This window comes from Ochotona curzoniae, unplaced genomic scaffold (genome assembly GCF_017591425.1).
Source record: "Ochotona curzoniae isolate NIBS_2020 unplaced genomic scaffold, NIBS_Ocur_1.0 contig_883, whole genome shotgun sequence".
Classification (NCBI taxonomy): Eukaryota; Metazoa; Chordata; class Mammalia; order Lagomorpha; family Ochotonidae; genus Ochotona; species Ochotona curzoniae.
In genome coordinates this window covers 629,620-650,245 of record NW_024466599.1, presented here as the reverse complement: position 1 = coordinate 650,245, position 20,626 = coordinate 629,620, and the positions used below count along the sequence as shown (strand labels likewise).

The 20,626-nt window shown below is 51.2% G+C and overlaps 1 protein-coding gene across 6 annotated transcripts in view; it reads left to right on the top strand.

Moving 5' to 3' along the window:
- MYT1L (myelin transcription factor 1 like) overlaps window positions 1-20,626 on the top strand; it is a 132,983-nt gene that overhangs the window by 4,159 nt on the left and 108,198 nt on the right. For all 6 annotated transcript variants that reach the window (XM_040993907.1, XM_040993908.1, XM_040993909.1 and 3 more), the window contains 3 exons: window positions 2,420-2,474; window positions 2,644-2,677; window positions 2,964-3,026. In XM_040993907.1, coding sequence (XP_040849841.1) covers window positions 2,420-2,474; window positions 2,644-2,677; window positions 2,964-3,026 — 152 coding nt within the window. Of the gene's footprint in view, window positions 1-2,419; window positions 2,475-2,643; window positions 2,678-2,963; window positions 3,027-20,626 lie in introns of those variants that run through there.

Here is a 20,626-nt window from a genome sequence, read left to right as displayed (position 1 = left end):
GTGAAAAGAGTCACAGACACAGTCACTTGGTGCCCTCTGCCAACAGCTCAAGAAGCTGTCTTTTTTATTTACCCAGATACATCACAAGCTTCTACAGAAGTGTTTAATTGCTCTGTTTTACTTTATGACTAAGAGAGTAAGCAGGTACCCCTAAAAATAACTTTGCAAAATACTGTATTCATCATATTCTTCAAAGCAAGCCTTTGTCCATTCTTCAGTAGTAGCCATGGAGCAGCGGGCAGGATTCCAAGGCCAAGGCACATATGATCACCTGCTAATCAGTAGTACATTCCTACTACAATTCTATTTCTACGATTTACCCATCACTTAATGGGAAAAATATGTTACAATGGAAACACTGTAAAGATCCAAGACAAAAGTTTTTTAAATATTAAATCCCCTACAAACACAGACTCTACAACCCCGTAAGCAATCAAACAATAATTAAAACATACCTCTATTAATAAAAGCATCCTTAAATTCCTCTACCCAAAAATCATAAAAGCAGTTGAAACAGACACATTTTCTGTGCTTCAAAGAATTACAAGAACAGGCTAGCCTTTAAGGTCACCATAAGTATATTTATTGCCATAGCAGTTTGATTTCATACTCCTATCACTTTCATTAGTATTTAGGATACTTATCAAGTCTTTTCCCAAAAGGCATGCTACATGTCTGGGCCAGATTCTGGGGCAGTGGGTAGTCATACAATAAGGTGTCCGGAAATGGCACAGGCTTAATTATACTCCTATGTGTAAATTCTTAAAGGCCCACTCACCAAGACATGATCAGCAACATTATCTCCCAAGCTTACATCAGTTGCAAAACCCATTTCACAGGAGCAAATAGCAATTCCTCGATAGATTACAGAATTCTTAGCGGGGTGGTTGAGTGCCCATGCAAAGGGGGTGAAACTGTGTCGAGCTGGTTGGAGAGACATCCGCCAGATCCTGCCTTACATCTGGAAGCTCCTCATGGCCTTGCCAACAGGGGAGCTGCTGTCTTCACACCTTTGTGTCGTCCACACCCACTGCACGGACCCCGCACGCTGTAAGTGTCACAACAGACTACGCCCAGCATCCCCTGAAAGTCTTTCGGCCCTCTGGCCCTCCTTGCCTCCATGATGAGCAGCCTGTCTGCAGATGGCAGTGTTTTGCCTTCAGCTCCCACATGCAGTACGTGCCTGTGTCACTTTACTTACTTGATGTCCTCCAATTTGATTTTGTTACAAATTGAAGGATTTCATTTTTTTTAAAGCTGAACAGTATTCTATTGTGCAGATATGCCACATTTTCTTAATGCAGGCCTCTGTTGATGGGTACTCCTCTTAATTCCACATTTTGGCTAGTCTGTGAAGTGCTGCTGTAAATACAGTGGAGCAGTATCTTTGGTGCAGTGAATCCATGTCTTTTGTGTATCTACCCAATAGTGGTAATTCCCATTCATGGGATTACTGGGTCATAGGGCATATCTAGTTCTATTTTTCAAATCCTCATACTGTTTCCACAGTGATTTCACTAGTTTACGTTTCAACCAATACAGCCAGATGTACAGCCCACACAAACACACAGCAAACACACAATCCCACTTTTGGCTGTGTGAGTCATTACAGCAATTGTGTTCTTAAAGCAACATCCCAAGCACTGATTCAAAGATGAAAGAAAGAGAGAGAGAGAGAGAGAGAGAGAATCAAATGTTAGGCCTTGTGAACATCGGGTCAGCAGTTGCCTGTGTGACCAGAGGACACCTTAGTCTGGAGTGTGTGGCGCAGATCTGTCGCACTCTTCCCCTGGGATACTTAGTAATCGTAGAGGTCTGCAGGCCTCCTCTGCCCCCACAGGCTGGCCCCAGGCCTGGAGACCATGCAGGAAGTGCTGGTGACATGTGGTATGCAACCTCTCCTGCCAGAGTGCAGCCTGGCTCCCCCCAGCCACTGCCATGCTGGGTGGGCCTTCCTCCCGTGGGCTGGCTCATGCTCAGTGTCTGGTTGCAGTGGGATGTTCCGTGAGCATGGGTGCTCTCGTGTTCACCACACAGTGTGTGCTACTGGGGGCTGCAGAGAATTTACTGAGAGCTGACATCCTGAAGACACCTTCTGCTCGATGCACTCGTATGTGTCCATTTTGTCGTACAGCTCTGATCCAGGAAAGAGTGGGCTCTGAGGGCAGGCCCAGGGTATATGTCCTTTAGGTATTTGGCCGTTGTCCCATCTGGCCACTTAATTCTGTCAAATCCTGTCACACGTGTGCTGACCCTCTAGAATCTTACTCCCTCTAAAGTAGTGCGACTGAGCTTCCTGCTCCTCAGCATGCCTGCCCTGGCCCCGGAGAGCAAGCTGGGCAGAGTGCTCTGTCACTAAGGAGCCAGGGACAGCGAGCAGCTTGCCAGGAGCGCTGACCACCTGCTCATCTCTCCCCAGATGGATGTGGATGCCGAGGAGAAGCGCCATCGCACACGGTCCAAAGGGGTCCGAGGTACGTGTGGGCCCCACTGTGTGACCGAGGCTGTCTCAGGCCGCTGAGCCAGTTCTGCCTGCATGCGGACTTTGGCGACTCCCGTGGGCGCTGGCTGGCAGCACAACCCAATGTCTGCAGAGGTGGACACTGGCAATTGGTGATAAATTTGTGTTTTCTGTCTCTGCAGTTCCTGTGGAACCAGCCATACAGGAGCTATTCAGGTTAGTGCTCTCCAGGTCACCTCTCCCCACCTCTACCCCCGTCCTTCCTCACCCCAGCAGTTGAAAAAGCCCACCTCCTTTCCTGGGTGCAGCCACTTGCGGCTTCATCCGTGGTTCGCTCATGCCCACTGTACTGGTGAAATTAATTTCCCCAGACTTGCTTCCCCTCCTACCAGTTTCACAATAGCTCTTGTTCTGTCCATGCAGTCCCTCCCTCTAGGATGACCACGGAAGTGCCCGTCCCCCTGCCTGTGACATATGTGTGATCAATTCTTTCCTGTTGCAGCTGTCCCACGCCGGGCTGTGATGGCAGTGGCCACGTTAGTGGCAAATATGCAAGACACAGAAGGTAATACCTGCTTGTCCAACTGGCGTGCTATCTGCAGGGCTCCCGTTGGGCCCAGTGTGGAAGGGTGGGGGGTGTTGAAGAGGGGACACGCTGCGTGCCGGTCCTCTCTCGGTGGAGCTCTGTCTGTTGTCAGAGTCAGATGTTCTCAATCTGCTGTGACAAGGGCGAGCCCTGCCTTCCATTCACACCTGCTGGCTGCATGCACACTCAGTGCTTCTGTCTGCCTTCAGAAGAAGGCCCGTTTCTCATCTTGGCTTCTACCTCTCAGGAGCTGCAGGGGCAGATTCAGCCTTGACTATGACCTCACTTAGGGACCCAGCAGCTCATCCTGGCAAATGTGTACCATGCATATATGGTGCCTGTGCCAGCCACAGGATGAGGCCGCACTGGAAGGACAATGGGGACCCGATTGCAGGCACGTCAGCCCCTCACCTGGGAAGAAAGGTGTGCAGGTAATTACTGCCAGCATTCCTCAGGGCGAGTCTCTCCCAAGCCCCCACCCCAGGTCAGTGTGCAGCATGGCCTATCCTCTCACCTGCTCTGCCTGAGACATGGGTGCTGCACAGCTGTCAGGAGGAGGCCCCAGTGTGATGATGTAGGCAACTCTGGAGGATGGCCAGTGTTTGTTTTCCACCTTCAGGTGTGAAGACAAGGGAGGCCTCCTGTCCTGTTGACTTTGGCTGCCACTCCAGGGGCTCTCCCAGCGCCTCACATGGGACTTCCCTTTGGTGCAGCACTAATGGGGAGGTAGGAGGCATTCAAGTCATTATTCTGATTGTCCTTGGGTAAAACAGAGAGGAAAATGATGAGACCCTCTCAAATACCGGCGGTACTTGGAAGTACTGGAGGTACTTGTCGTGAGGCAGGTGTTTGGTCCTAGGACGTGAGAGAGGAGCGGATCTTCCTGGTTAAACTCGTTGCATTGCCGTCTAACGTTTGCAGGTTAGGCCTTGAAGAAAGCAGTCCATCCTGTCACTTTGTGAAGGTTCTGAAGAATCTCAGTCTGAACGTTTACAAAGCACGAGATTAGTATTTCCAGCAGGAAGCATGTAGGTAAAACCGCAGGAACAATGCATATTTCCTCCTAATCCTCTCTGGGCTACTCAGTTTGTAAGCTTTATCTGCTTAAATTGGTAGGGAAAAAATGATCAGTTTGGCTGAAAAGCTTCAGGAATGAACTGGGTGTGATTTATAGCTGAAGTTCTGCGGAAGTATCTTGAAGTTTCCCTAGAACTCACTCAAGCACTCTCGCCCGCAGCAGCAATGCCTTCCCTTTGACGCAGATGTCTGTGCAGGAAGCCTTACCAGCTGGGACCCGGCTCTGCGGGGGGATCTGGGGGACTGGGACCCGTCGACCTGACCACCTTGGGGGTCTGGCACAATGGTGGAGAGACTGGGAAGGTTTGTAACAAGGTGTTTGCTTAAAATATTGCAATCTTTTTTCATGAGTCTGACAGCACATAATTGTTAGAATTCCAAACTTTTATTTTGGTAGAAACAGTCAGTTAGATCACCAGGGAGGCTTGTAGGAACCCTGGGTCCTGAGTCCCCTGTGCCATTACCTACCCACAGGCTGTGGCCCGGGTGGGGACACTCCCTGTTGGTGTCTAAGACTCATGAGTGCATACCATTTTATGGTGATTATCAACCCAGATTCTGATGGTTTCAGTGCTAGCAAGCTTTGTTTCTGTGTGATTTTAAAGATTTACAGACTACAAAGCTCTCCCCTCGCTGACAGTTCTCCAGGCCTATACACACCTCTGCCTGGAGCCCTGCACACACACTAGGGACCCAGGGCTGCCCGTCTGTGTTCAGACTGTGACTATGTTAGGAGGAGCTTCTCTGTCCTTTTTGCTCCTTTAGGATGAGTTTTCCATGAACACTTTGGCTATGCTTGTGTCCAGCTTGGCTGGCAGCCTAAGGAAAGAGGGATTTTGCGATGGCAAGTTGGGAAACCAGCATTTGTTTCCTCCCGTGTTGACACAGGACGTTGTGCTGCAGGGCAGATGGAGAGCTGCATCTTTAGAAGGGCGTACACACATTGATCTATCATCAAAACAGTTTTCTGGAAGGTTTTTTGCTAATTTCTCCAATAAAAGTTAAGAAATAATCAAAGTTTGTTATTCCACAGTATCATTTAACAATGTACAGGAATTTCTGTTTTAGCTTACTTTCAGCAGTAAGTAGAACACTTGAAATTATTTTGGATTTTTAAACTTATTTTTAAGTAATAATTTTGCTCCAGCTTCCAGTATGTGAGGAGTGCAGGGATGGATGGGGGAGGTATTGTGGTATAGTGGAGTAAGCCACTGCTTAGGATGCTCACAGCCCATTGCGAGAACCAGGTATCCAGTCTGATTCTGCTACCCCTTCTCCCCTGCCCTGGCCTCTGCCTAGGAGGCAGCCAGTGAAGGCTGAACTCCATGGGTCGCTGCAGCCCACGTGGAGGAGGCATGGGTGGCGTTCCTACCTGCCTGGTGTGGCCTGGTCCAGTCTTGGCCATTGCAGGCATTTGGAGTGAACGAAAGGTCTGTCTGTCTCTAAGATTATTTATTTATATTCATTTCAAAGGCAAAGAGGTAGAGTTTGAGATTGAGGTTCCCAGTAGGACTTGTCCTTTGCGTGCCTGTTTGATTCCCTGAATTGACTTGGGAAGTGTACGGTAATGAGCTGTATTTACCTGTGCCCTCCTCTGCCAATTGAATTACTTGTCTGTGGAGCACAGAATTCTACCTAAATGCCCCATTGTCTAACTGCAGCCTGTGCTCACTGCAGATACTCAAAGTGAGGTGGCAGGCACTGATAGTACATTTAGAAAACGAGTCAAATCATTCAGGTTGGAACTTCCAAATTAAAAGCCGCAAATGGCAGCTTCCCTTTTCTTATTAGAAAATTATTGGATTCTCTCTAGCTTGTGCACATTCCATATTCAGAGCTTTTGCATTTCATCTGCCTTCTCACCCGCCAGTGTGATTGCCATGGCGGCAGCCGCGGGTGAATAATTGCCTGTCTTCACAGGGGCTTGTTCTGGAGCGAAAGTCGAGGGCTTGCTTCCTGATGTATGCACGCCTCATTTGGATTCTGCCAACAGCCTGGGGGCTGTATTATTTCTGCCTTGACAGAGAGCACGGTGGAAAGCCTTGGAACGCAGCCAGGTACTGGCTCAGAGACAGTGAGCTTTGCAGACTGTAGCCGAGGGAAGCATCTATAATCCACAGGGAAAAAAGAAGGAAAACGAGGAAGAGAGAGAAAGGCAGAACAGGCTCCCTGACACCTCCCTGCTGCCAGCTTCACACAGACAGAACCTCCATTTGCATCGAAATAAAACTCCCTAAAAATAATTGCATTTTACCTAACCACACTTGAACGTTTAACACAATTTTCCACATTTAATTGCAAAGCTGATTTTAATTAGTGAGGCCCTGCATGTGAAAAATGAAGATCCACTTGGGCACGTGGGATCCATCACTATGTCTGCTGAAGGTTCTAATTAACACAAGACCACGCACACCAGGGTGCACCGGGGGACTCAGGACATGCTGTGTGTGCAGCCATGTTGCCCATTGCTCCGTGTTACCTACACCCTCGTACCTACACCCTCGCGGGGGGACACCTTGTGCCTGCTGCCCCGGCTGTGAACTTTGTAGCACACGTGTCCTTTGCCTGAATCATCAAGATACTGTAAATTAAGAGGTAGGGCACATGTGTGTCACCTTCACTCAGTACCAGGCAGCAGCACCAAGGGCAGGAATGTCCCTGGCGTGCTGGAGGCTCTATGCTGGTCCCAGGCTGGCAACTCCACCAAGGGCCAGGGATGTCCCTGGTGCTGGAGGCTCTGTGCTGGCCCCAGGTTGGCAGCTCCTTGGGATCTTACTGTGAGCTACGTGTATGTAAATACACAGTGCCCCAGGAGCCAGGGTGCACCCTCCTGTAAAGCACAAAGATCTCCAGCCATGGTCCTGAGGAGGAAGTTGCCTGCCGCACCACGGGCACATCTCTGGTGCTGGATGCAGTGAGTTTAGTCCCACAAAACCAGCATCTTAAGGTGGAGTCCTCACAAGCTTGAGACAGAACTTTTTGCAGCACTTGGCAGCTGTCCTAGTACCTCTCGGGCCTTACAGGGTCCTGTGATCCTCCCTGAGCCACCACCAACCAGTAGGAAATGCCCTCAGAGCCCCCAGACCCAGTTCAGTGCACACATGCACGAGTGCGCATGCACACACACACACACACACCATAGGTGTCTCCTCACCAGGGAATTTGCCCAAACCCTAGTACTTTGTCCCACCAGCCTTCAGTCAGATGAAGCAGGTTGCCCCTAGTACTTTGCCCAAACCCTAGTACTTTGCCCCTCCAGGGAGTCTGCCATTCTGGTTGAGGCCAACAGCCAAGGGACCAGGCCTGGATCATGACCTGACTACATCTGTAGAGGTAAGGAAGAAAGGCTTGTCCTCGGAAGCCACTGACAATGACAGTGTGAATGAGCCTAAAACCCAAGTAGATGGGCTGGGAGGCCAAGCAGATGAAAGAAGTACCTCTGCTCGCCCCGACCCATGCAGGCCTTATGCTCCTCCCCTTCCCTGCCGCACAGTGGAGTTTCCCTGAGGCCCAGCGGTTTCTAAATCCCCAAGTCGACCTTGGCACACTCAGAGCCGAAAGTCAGCAGTGCTGTTGGCAGGCCTGAGCCCTGCACAGCCAAGGATGCATCCCCAGTAGTTAGGGAGCTGCCTGGTGGGCTCACCCTGACCAGGCATGCCCCTTGCACCTTCCGGTGCCATCACCGGGTGCCTTTGGATCAGGACAGGTTCACTCCCGTTTCGCTTGTGTTTGTTTGTATCATGGATGCACACACACACACCTCAAAGAAAAATCTGAGGGTATCGTGGTCTCACTTTTCTGGGAAAGGAACACACGTTACCAAGGGCAGGGCTAGGGCTGTGGACAGGCTATCCCCCATGACCTCGGCCTGGCCTGCCTCACAGCCTGCCCCTGAGCAGATCGCAGCGGCTGCACTGTTGACGGATGGCGCTGCCTGTTCCAGCTTCTCTTCCTCAGAATGCCGGGCCCTGCAAGCCCCCGGGAGCCTTCCCAGGCCTCTGAATCCATCCTTAAGATAAATGCACCTTCCCGGTTCTGTGAAGAGCTCTGGGCCCCTGCCTTATAATTCAGCTGATTTTAAAGGATCTGCTTATTGCCATCAACTGCCACTCTGAGAGGCCATGAATATTATGCGACACTGTATCTGACATCACCAGAGTCACGCTTCACATACAAGTGGGTGCATTTCCTAAAGCCCTGGGGAGGAGTGAGTATGGGAGCGAGCATCTTGGAATAATATAAATAATGCGTCAGACTCAGCAGTGCTGTGACACTTCATTAGCCCCGTCAGCCAATCTGACATTGGCCATGCCTCTGAAGGAGCCCTCAACACTCCTCCAGCAGGAACTGGGCCTCAGTGGAGGGCACATGCAGGAGAGAAAGTGACATCTGTCCATCAGGAGGGTCATGAAGCCCATGTTCCCGGTCACCTTCGTCTGCAGCAGCAGGCCCCATGGCTGCACTAGGGTTGTCTCCCACGTGCACCTTGCTGAGTGTGACCACACGGTCACCTGGGGCAGAGGGTCTGCAGGAAGGAAGGGAAGGAGCCGGGCACCTACCCCCATCCCTTCCCTTCAGAGGCTGTGGTCAGGGACCCAAGGTCCCAGCTCATAGTCAGGCCTGCCTGCCTGCCTGCCTGGCCCCAAGCAAGCCAGGGGCTACATTCCCTTTCCCCAGCCTTGAAAGTAACCTTCTCACAGCAGCTGCAGCCACTGCCTCCACGGTTGGCTAATTGCCAAGTCACTGCACTCATGTTCAGTGTGATGACCAACTTTCCCTGAGGGTCGGTGGGCTTCAACAGGGATACTTCTTACATGAGCCATGAGACAGGGTGAGGAGGAAATGTCAGGGGCTGGTGCCACTGCAGAGGTGCTGGGACTCACTCAGAGGAGCAGGCAGCTCCCAGCTGGTGGAAGGGCAATGGTCCCAGTCTCTGCCAGTATGGAACCCCTCAGCCCAGAGGAAGCCAACAAACCTACAGCTCCCTCTTCAGGGGGCTTCAAGGTCTCTCATTGTCTTTTATTGCCACCAGTTCCTGGCAATGCAAACCAGAGAAGCCTTGTGGGGGCTCAGCTCCCATCCACTGGGGTGAGAAAAGCCTGCTCTTCTTCTATAAGGACTTCCATCAGGACTCAGAAGGAATTAATGTGAGAAATAGTCCAGGAATTAGGGCCAAGCTCTGGGTAACGCTGGTGTTCAGTGGCATGCATGGGGTCAGGGCCATCGATGGCATCTCTTGCTCTTTGGGTGCAGAATGCACTGGCACACTGGGAACACAGGGCAAGAGCACTTTTGTGTCCTCCGTGTCATCTCTATGGGTAGGGAGACCCACCTTGCTCATATCGGCATTGTCATGGACACCCCACCCAGCCTCACACCCCCTGTGCAGCCCCGGTGACTCCCTCTGCTGTGCTGTCTACTGTTAGGAGGTCAGCTTTGGTATCTACAGCACATGAGTGGGACCATTTATCTCCGTTGCCACCCTGTCCTTCAGTTGCATCCACAATGTGACAAGCCGCAGGGGTTTATCCTTGCCGTGGCTGAGCAGTTAGCCATTGTGTGGTACGCTGCTTGCTAGAACATGTGTCCAGGGACAGCTGGGCAGATCCACATCTTGGTTACTATGGCTGTTGCTACAGGGGCACCATTAAATCCTCATCCTAGACGGGGCTAGCTGGGTCCATCGTCGTAAGGGACTGCCTTACTCTCTCCACAGTGCCATTCGGATTGTATTCCCACTGTGCTCGCCAGCATTTGTCACTTTTGTCTTAACTGGGGGGCGGTGATACTGTAGTTTTGATTTGCAGTTTTGCTTGGCTGTTAGTGATGTTGAGCATGTTTCTCTGTAGATCTGTTTGGCCATTTGCACATCATTTGAGAAATGTCTGTTCAGATCTTTAACCCATCCTTGAATGGATTGCTTGGTGTGTTTGTGCTGCTGGATGTTTTGCGTTTAATCCCTTACAAAATGAGTGGTTTGCAAATGTTTGATTCCCCTCTGTTGGTTGACTCTTCGTTGATTGTTTCCTTGGCTGTGCTGAAGCTTCTCAGTCGGCTGGAATCCCATGGATTTAGTTTAGCTTTTGTTTTCAGCGTTACCCAGACACCCTTTGCCCATGTTGATGTTTTTGGGTGTTTCCCTAGATAGTCTCATATGATAGATGTTATTTTATATTTTTGTTTTGTTATTTATCATTATAATATGCACCTTTCACCATGTCATGAAATACTTCAATGTTAATTTTCATGCCCACCTTCCATCCAGTGGCTGCATTATGATTGACACAGATGCCTTTGTTGTTAAAAGTTGTGTATTGTTTTTCAAGTTTTCCATGTTACATGGAAATCACGTGGGATTTCTGAGGCTTTGTTAGAGCTTCCACTTTGCCTCTGGCTAAGCACCTGAGGAGGAGCACAGGGTTCATTCTGGTGAGACAGGACCTGTTTGCCTTCCTGCCAGCCGAACAGGACACTCCTGTGGTCCTCCTGTGGCCAGTGGGGAGTGCAATCATTTCTAAAACACTTCCTTGGTGTTCCAAAAGGTGTCATCTTATTTTTAAAAGAATCATCTTTTAGAACTTAATGGTGTTATTTACCAATGCCTTTGCCAGAAAATTATAAAGAATAGTTAGCATGGTAGAATGGCGCTTTCCTGTTTTGCATGGGGGATAGCTACCCCCACCACACCCTCTCCATAGCTGAACAGAGCTGGTCACCTGGCAGAAAGCTGCTTCCTGCCGTGCACTTGACGCAGCTTGCCCAGCTATGCATTCCAAGCACATGGACTTTGGAGAAGAGCTGATTGGCCAGACGCTAGGGCATTCTGAGCCAGCAGGGATACCAGTCACCAGCGGCTCAGGGCCACCGACTAAACGGAGCCCTGTGCCCTGATTGTCATTACATGCCTTTGGCCAGCAAGCAACCAAAGTGTCTAGACCTTCACTAAATGCAACTCAGTTTAATTTTAAATTGGTAAGTGATGCCTCTCAGTTTGTCACATTTCTGATAGAACCTTCTTTCCGGTGGCAAATCACTACCATCTGACTTCCCACAGGCTCACAAGTAGAGAACAGAGACAACCAACTTCTCCTAGCCCTACGGGGCCCCTTTTCCCTGGATGAAACCTCCTATTCCTCAATGGGCCAACTGCTTAGAGTACTCTCTGAGCTCACAGGAAGTTGGGGCTGCATCTTGTTCTTGTCCAATCAGGCCTGCAGAAATCCTTTACCTGCTAATTAAGTAGTGCTGCCAGGAGTCAGAATGTTCTAATTCTGTCTCCTGGGAACTGGTGTTCCAGGAGATGCTTCAGTTGCTCTCTCCCAAGTTGGGTGTGTGATCTGCTGTCCTGACACAGGTGACTTAGGGCACCAGGACTGCCAGCCCAACTGGTGTTGGTCCCCAGACGTGAACACACTTGGCCCAGTTTCAGATGAACCCCCCGGGAAAGTGTCTAGGGCATCGGCACTGGTGCCTGGAGCAGGGCTGTGAGCCACACTGCCACCTGTGCCTCAGGCTTTGCCCTGAAGCCTTAAAAAAATCCCTGCTGTGTGCTAAGTCCTCAGTGGACTTTTGTAAATCTATAATATGGATAATTCTGCTTAGAATTTTTAATCAGAAAAATTTAACCTTGGCTTTTTCTGAGGTAAAATGAATAAATGAATGACAAGTGAGACTGTGTAGTCCTTGGCCGCGTTTTCTTGGGTCACTCAGGTTGCAGGTCTGGTTCCTGGGAGCATACTGCCTGTCAGTTACAACAGCCCAAGGTTACAGGCAGGTTCTGGCCCCTCTGGCTGGGCATCCTTGGCTCTGGCTGCTGCTGCCATGGACTGGAGCTGACAGTACCCACAGACAAGCGGGCGTTTTCACCACAGACCCTGTGAAGTGCTGTCTCTCTTGATGGACAGCCACTTTAGATAAGACCCTGCCTGCAGCACACAGGCTCAGGCACGGATGTGTGTGGCACAGTGCTATGCCGGGAACCTTGGATCCAGGGGAACAGTGAGAAGAATCTGATGAGGAGGGGCAGGTGGCAGGGCAGACTCTACATCTGCATCTTCAGTCAGTTTGGAAACTTGTCCAGCTTCTGTAATTCTGTTAGGGAGTTACACAGAAGTAAATCTGGAAAGAACACTGCAGGCATAGCCAGGCCAAGGATGACACTGCCGTGGGCTTCAGGAGAGCTGCGCAGGGGCTGCAGGCATAGCCAGGCCAAGGATGATTCTGCCATGGGCTTCAGGAGAACTGCACTGGGGACTGCGTGTCCACAGCACCTGCAGCTCTCAAGGACCCAGAAGAGGTTAGCCCTGCAAGAACACATGAAGTTCAATGCATAGCCCACAACAGACCCGGAAGCTCCCATGTGTCCACATGTAACAGGAAACAACAGGAGAAGAGTCCTGGCAGAGGCCCAGAGGAATGGACACATGGGCATGCTTCCTTGAAATATAGGCAGGGTTCTCCCAAGGCCTCTGTCAGCAAAACCCGAGACCCAGGCCAGAGAACCAGTGTGGTGTTTGAGATGGCCAAGAGTCTGCTGGCGATGTTTTCATGTTCTTTCTTGCCAAGTACACATCTAAAACACTAAGCATACTGTCCTTAGTTTAAGAAGTAGCTTGGACACAAATGTTCCAAATGTGCTACCACTTTAGGAAAGGGAAGTCAGGAGATTTTTATCACCTCCACCTTGGCTCCACAACAGCTCACTGTACACTCTGTTATGGAGACAGGAGCTGGTATTACGGTGTAACCTATAAAGCTGCCACCTACAGTGGCTTCCCACATGAGCACCAGTTTATGTTACAGCTGCTGCACTTCTGAGTCAGCTCCCTGCTAAAGGCTGAGGCCTGGGAAAAACAGTGGAACTGGCCCCAGTAATCAGGACCTGCTGCCCACATGGGATACCACAATGAAGTTCTGAGTCAGTCCCCTGCTAATGTCCTGGGGAAGGCAGTGGAAGACAGTCTTAGTGATTGGGCCCTGCTGCCCACGTGGAACACCGCAGTGGGCTCCTGATTTGGGTCTGTGTGAATCCTGGCAGCTGAAGCCATCTAGCATGTGAATTAGTAGATGGAAGACAGATCTGTGTGTGTCTCTCCCTGTGTATAATTCAGATGTTCAACAAACAAACAGACAAAATATTTTTACAAAGGAGAAAAAGAATGGGCACTGACCGCTCTAAGCTGAGCATGCCCTGCCTGCCCAGCTGCCCAATGACCCTTCACTTACACCAGGAGTCCTCTGGGGTCGCCTAGTGAGGTCAGTCCCCTCCTGGGTTGAACACCGTTCAGGGCTGGTGCTTGCCAGTACTTCGGGCCTTCACTGAGTTCTTGGAAAATGCCACTGGAAGAAACTGCACTCTTCATACCCTATGTTTTCTGTCCAGTACTGCTCATGCCCACCGAGATCCCGGCATCACCTCTTAGAAAGGCAGCAAGTCCTTTGGCTCAGTACCCTCCCTTCCCTACTGCCCTGTAGTGCCTCCTGCAGTAGAAAGTGGTACCACCCCTGAGGTAAAAGGCAGGACTGTCAGGTGGATGACTGAGAAGCAGGATTTCTGGGGCTGCCTCCTCTGTCCTCATCTCTGTTGCTCCCACAGCTTGCACGGGAACTGAACTCTGCTCCGGAAGTGCACCTGGGGGACTCCTTCACCCCCCCAGCTGAGGCTTGGACTGAACCAAGGAGGGGCAGAAGCGGTAGGTCCTGAGGGAAGGGGCTGGGACTTGCCAGTGAGCACAGGAAGACAGTGTGTAGACTCCTGGGCAGGGGGTGGATTTTGACATGACAGAGACATCCATGCAGTGAACTCATCTGAGGGCATTCACTTGCACACTAAGCTGTGGACTCGGGCTGGATGAGGAAACCACTTCAGTACCTCACAGAGCAGAGAAGTACCAGCCCCTTAGTGCTGAGGTGAATGGTGCCATGGATGAGTGACAGACCCCTTGGGACAGGGCAGAGTGATGGCAGGGTGAGAACGGAGCCATGGAAGAAGAGGAAATCAGGGACCTTGAGGCCGGAGGGCAAGCAGCGGCATAGAGGTGAGGGGTGGCACCTGTGCAGGGCCTGCTGCTCCAGACCTGTGCTACAGAAGCCTGCACTCAATGAGGCTGTGCAGAGTTGACCTCCTGAGCAGGGCATGCCAAGAACGACCTGCATGGATGGTGCTCAGATGGCACCGGTGAAGTAAGCAGGAACCAGGGAACAAGCAAGGCAGGAGAGTGTGACCTCAGGGGCCGGGTGCTTTAAAGGAGGACCTGCCACCTGCAGCCTGCGTCTGGGAGGAGGGTAAGGTCTGCAGCCACATCAGACCATCCGGAGACCTGGGCCAGGCATGGGGATAGAGAGAAGGGGCTTGGCTCAGACGCTGCACCAGGGAGGCAGCACCCATTGCTGACTGGGAGGCCCAGGATCTGGGCCAGCCTGAGTTTGGTGCCAGGGAGTGATCCCAGGCCATGGCAGGGTGAGAACCTCTGTGGCACATCTGCCCAAGGCCACGCTTCCTGCTGCCAAGAATTAGCACCCAGTGCGACACGAAGTGCTCAGCCTTAGATGCTGAGTGTCAGGGTCATTAAGAACATCTCCATGGGATGCAGGTCTTCACCCAGAAAGGGTTCACCCTAAAGGTCAGAGGTCGGCACCTACAGAGCCACAACCACAAGGCTGAGACCCCACTGGGTGCCAGGACTGTCTAGCAGTCTCCAGATGTGGTCCTGAACCCATGGAGTGCAGATGGCTGGATCCAGGGCGGTCTGGTGTGAGCCGCACCTCAGGCTCACTTTGTGTTCCAGGTTGTCTGGTTTTTCTGTCCGGCCATAGGCTGACATGACAGCTTTGGTCTTTAATATCACTGTGTGTCATGTAGCATGCAGCACTGAGAAGCTCATTTTCCCAGGGGCCCTGGCTCTGCATGCTGATTCTCACTCATTTTTTCATGTATGGCTGCTAGTTTTTAATTTGTGAGGCTGACATATTTCAAAAATATGTGAGGAACCCTGACTGTAGTCGGAACTTAAAGGAGACACTAAGGAATCCAGGAAAGGGGCCTTGACACTCAGGTGAGCTGGTGACCTCTGACCCCTCACATCCCTGTGAAAGTACCCCCAGAACAAGGAGCCTAGCATGCACACACCTGGGCTGAGACCCCCAAGACACTGCTCAACACCTGTGTTTCCAGAAAATGCAGCAGAAAGCCCTTGGGGTGTGATGACGCCTACGTTTGCCAGAGGAGGAACCCAGGAGCTCCATGATAAAGCCACCCACAGCGCCCGACAGAGGTGTGGGATCCAGCACTCGCATGTACCCCCAGACCACCAGCCTCTCCCAGGCGGAAGTTGTTAGAGCCTTGGCATCTGGAGAACTGAGGTTTATCTTGCTACTGACAAGGAGGGAGTGGTGGCTCTTTTGAAAATTCACAGAAAAGAGAAAAATGATGACCCATTTATGATAATTAAGTAAGGAGACAGAAAGTTGTTCCGGGCAGCATCATGGTGGTGGTGTACCTGTTAGCATATTAGTCATCTTACATGTGAGGATGCTCCTGCTTAGATTTGGCCGAACAGTCCTTGTTTCCGCTCCGAGGCTCCACGGTAGAATCCACGCCTGCCGGTCTCTACAGCAGGAAACAGCTCTGCAGCTCTGCTTTCTCACGCAGTGGACCTGGCTGTGCTTGAGGACCCGATGGAAGCTGACGGAAACTGTGGGTGCCCTGCTGGACAGGACTCACAGGAAAAGGAGCATGTCACCAAAGTATTATTACTCACTTAAGTCATCAAAAACTACTAAATAGGAATGACCTGGAGGGCCTACTAAATGCCAGGTCTTCATTCTCCATGGCCAGCACTGCCTTTTCAAAGGAAGCATCAGAAAGAAAAGGGAGAGCTTGAGCCACGTGGCTCAGATGTCAGTGCTGCAGAGCACAGAGCCAACGTCCGGGCTGCCTAGTGTCAGACAGATATACAAACATGCACAGACAGGCAGATGGATGTACAGGAAGGTGATGGATGCTTAATAATACTCATAGATAGACAGATAGATAGGCAGACAAAGACAGATCAGACACATAAACATGATAGAGATGGGTCGATAGAGGCACAGATGGGAGGTAGATGACACAGATTCTGGTTACACATTGTACGACACCACCCCCAACACGGGCACACTACAGCAAGCGCACAGATGCTGTCTCAGCGACAAGGTGAATCCTCTTGACCACTGAGGGATCCCTGTCTCTGTTGCACACAGATGGGACAGAGGTACTGAGTTCAGAGAACTGAGATGCAGGAAGGGAAACTCAATGAGTGTTCTGAACCTGCTCTCTAAGTACCTTTCCCAGAAGGTCCTATTTCAGCTCTATTTGCAAAAAATGTGATTTTCTGTTTCTTCTCACTAGGCTGCTGTGAGAATGAGAGCATTACTGCCCAAAACCAGTGTTTTCTGCCCCAAGAAAATTGAATCTCTTGTGTCAACAACATTTCTCTTTTTTGGTTTTTTTTTTTTTTTTTTTGGATTTTTGGTTTTTATTTTTCACAATCTTTTTTTTTTAAAGGTTTATTTTTATTATTTTTTTAATTGGAAAGGCAGATATACAAAGAGGAGAGACAGAGAGGAAGATCTTCCGTCCGATGATTCACTCCCCAAGTGAGCCGCAACGGCCAATACTATGCCGATCCCGAGCCAGGAGCCTCTTCTGGGTCTCCCACATGGGTGCAGGGTCCCAAAGCTTTGGGCCGTCCTCAACTGCTTTCCCGGGCCACAAGCAGGGAGCTGGAAAGGAATTGGGGCTGCCAGGGATAGAACCGGTGCCCATATGGGATCCCGGGCGTGCAAGGCGAGGGCATTAACCACTGTGCCACCACGCCGGGCCCTCACAATCTTTACGTAGTTAATTAGGGTAAAGAGATTCAAGGGCTGCATGAAAGTGGATAAGACTAGTATGTTTTCCATATTATTTCCTTCATGTTTAAAGGGGGGTATTAAGGGAGAAGCCCACCCAATTTCCCACCCTCCCCAGGTCCCGGATGTAGGGCATGCTCTGAGGTTCTTGCTCAAGTGGTTTTGATATTTCAACCATTATGAATCGCTGCCAGTCTTGCCACTCCAAGCACAATGAGGTCTTTGAAGAATCCACTGATTGACTTAGTCCCTCATAGCTGAGATGGTTGGTTGACCTATTCTGTCTTCTCTCTTTTCTTGGTTAGGGTTCTGAGTCCAGCATTTAGATTAGGAAGATCTCCAAAGAAACTTTGTCTGAGGTGTTCTCAAACCAGATTCTTGTATGTGCCAGCAAGTACAGGGCCCAGCACAAACCATCGCCCTGATCAGCTGGTGGTTGTAATTGCTGGGCTGGTTCTGTTTTCACTCCCGACTTCCACTGGAACAATGGGTGTTGCAGTCCAGCCTGGTTCTGCCCATCACATACTTGGCCCTCACAAATAGCAGTGGGAGCTGCGGCCTAGTTGGAGTGACCCGCAATAACCCCCTCCAGGCCCGCCCCCTACCCTAGTTTGCCAGTATGTGTAGCAGTAATCCAGTCTGTCCCACACCCCATTCCACCCCAGCCGCTGTCTTGGTTTTATGTCCTCCCGTGGAAGTGGTAACCCAAGAGGGATGAGCCCACTATTTCCCTCCCAGGCCTCTCCCACTCCCAGATTATGCACTCTCCAGATAGTTCTGTGGCATGACTTGACAGAACTAGCTCCCAGTGCCAGCTTCTGCCAGCTGGTGCTGTGGCTAAGCCCAAACAACCCTCACCCACTCTAATTTTGTTTGCACCAGTAGGAATAATCAGCCCAGCCTGGCTTTTCCCTGATCTAGTCCATATGAGGCGCACAGGTGTTGTCGCCCTGCCTAGTCTGGTCTGCCCCCATGCCAGCCCAAGCTCTCCAGCGGGAGCAGCTGTCCAGCAAAGGAACCCTCCCTTATTCCCCTGCCGGCTCTGCCCCCTTCCTTCCTGGTTCTCACGCTGGTTGGGCGCTAGGGTCCCTTCCAGTACAGGCAACCTCAACCTTGGCATTCTGTATTGTGCACTAGTCTTTGTTGCGACCGAACCTGGCTCGACCCACACTGGTGCTTGGATTTGCCAGTGGATGACGTGGACAGATTCAGCCTGGTCTTCCCCCAACCCCTGCCAATTGTATGCCAGTGGGTAACTTTCCATGGCCTGTTCAGGGCTGTTTCCTATCATGTTTCTTGTGCTTACCTGCCGGGTCTGTGTCCTTCCAGAGGAGTTGCCCAGGCTCCTCCATCAGAACCTCTCCCAATGCCAGGTTTCACGCTTACCAGTGGGTCCATGAGCCAGCCCTACTCAGTCCACCTCCTGTCATAGCAGGAACTGTGGCTTTTCCTGACTGGCCTTCAACCCACTCTGGTTCTTGGTGTTGGATGTTTCAGCCCAGCCATGGTTTGTCCATACTCACATATGGCTCACACATGGCTCAGTAGGATTTGAGACCTTGTCTAGTCCATCGCACATCTGCCCTGGTCCTCCAGGACACCAGAGGGTGTTGGAGTCTGGCCCGGTTCGGTGCATCCAATCCCAGTCCACACTTGTGCCAAGGGAGACTACAACTGTTTCCAGAACAGAATGCAGCCCCCCTTCCAGGCCACACGCCCCTTGGCAGGAACCTCAACCCAGGTAGGGTTGTCCACTTAGCTCCCCAACCGGGCCTGTTCCCAGCCATTGATCACTCGCATGCCAGAGGTTGCTCTGACTCAGCTTGGCATAGCCCCTCACCTGTCCCGACCTCTGCCTTAGACACTGTGGCTTAGCGTTCCTGGCCCATGTGGATCAGTAGGTTCAAGAGCCTAGTTCGGCATGACCTGTGCTTCCCTCCTGGTTTCTAGTTTTGCTTGTGGGCTAAGGTTTGCTCAGTCCTGCCTGATCTACTCTGTTCCATTACCAGTTGAAACATTAGCCAGCTGTTGGAGCTACTTTTCCCAGCTTGTCTGACCCCCAGGTCTGGACCACATGTTCACCAGCGGGAGCTATGACTCGCCAAGAGGGTTTCCCAAGTTCTTCCACTTAATCCACTCCCAGACCCAGTTCTCATACATGCCATTGGGTTTAGGCCAGTGCCCGGCACAGTCTGGCCTTCCATTTGGCCTTGTATGAGCTGGTGAATGTTGCAGCCCGGCCCACCCCAGACCCTAACCAGGATGCACAATCGGGTGCTGCTGCTCTGACTAGTCCAGACTATTGGGGGTTCCTTTACCTGTGATTGATGGCAGGCTCCTAGGTCACATTTAGCTTAGTCCATCACCACCCTAACTCTTGAGATAACCAGTGGGGCTAGAATTTTCACGGGATATGGCCCACACATCCCTCACAGAATTTACCCCCGGTTATGGTTTTTGTGTGCTAGTTAATGTAATGGCTTGCTTAATGTGACCCTTCTCCTGATCCATCATCATGTCAGGTAACATGATATAATTCTGCAGGACAAGCCCCAAGCCATAGCTTCTGCATGGACTAGTATTTGGTGGTCAGCATTGTTCAGTGATTACAAGTTTTACAAAGGAAGAGTTACTGCCAGTGGAAATCTTTACAAATGTTTCAGGTCCTAGAAGCACAGTGGGCTCAACCTGGAGCTAATTAAGCAGCGACTCAAAGAACCAAAGCCCCAGAGCTCCCCGGCCGGGCGGCCAGCAGGTGTAGCCTGGCACCAAATGGCGCACTGGCTGCCCAGGAACAGCTCACCACATGCACATGGTGGTTGTCGTCTGGGATCCAGGCATGAGACACCCTGTCCTGAGACCCACCAGCAGCTGGGAGGCTGCTGGAAGTTTAAATTCCCAGGCCCAAGGTCGCGCCCCTCCCAAATCCCATTCACCATCCAATGAAGGCCGCGGGTGGGTCCCAGACCTGCCCAGTACCGGAGACCTCCCCCCTCAGTGTACTCACCCCGAAGGGAGCAGCCCCGGAGCCCAGCAGACCCGGGAACAGCTCACCACGTGCACATGGTGGCTGTCGTCTGGGTTCCAGGCATGAGACACCCCGTCCTAAGACCCACCTGTCAACAACATTTTTTTAAAAAAGATTTATTTTTATTATTTTCTTATTGGAAAGGCAGATATACAGAGAGGAGGAGAGACAGAGAGGAAGATCTTCCGTCCAATGATTCACTCCCCCAGTGAGCCGCAACGGCCAATACTATGCCGATCCGAAGCCAGGAGCCTCTTCTGGGTCTCCCACGTGGGTGCAGGGCCCCAAAGCTTTGGGCCGTCCTCAACTGCTTTCCCAGGCCACAGGCAGGGAGCTGGAAAGGAATCGGGGCTGCCAGGGATAGAACCGGTGCCCATATGGGATCCCGGGCGTGCAAGGCGAGGGCCTTAACCACTGTGCCACCACGCCCGGCCCTCAACAACATTTTAAAAAGAGAATGAAATCTAGTATTAACAGAGGTCTCCAGCCTTGAGAAGAGTGTCAGGGGGAAATCCAGTAACCCACATTGGAGTCCCACGTTTGGTGCCTTTTAGAGTGTGTGCTGTCCTTGGGAAAGTGTTTC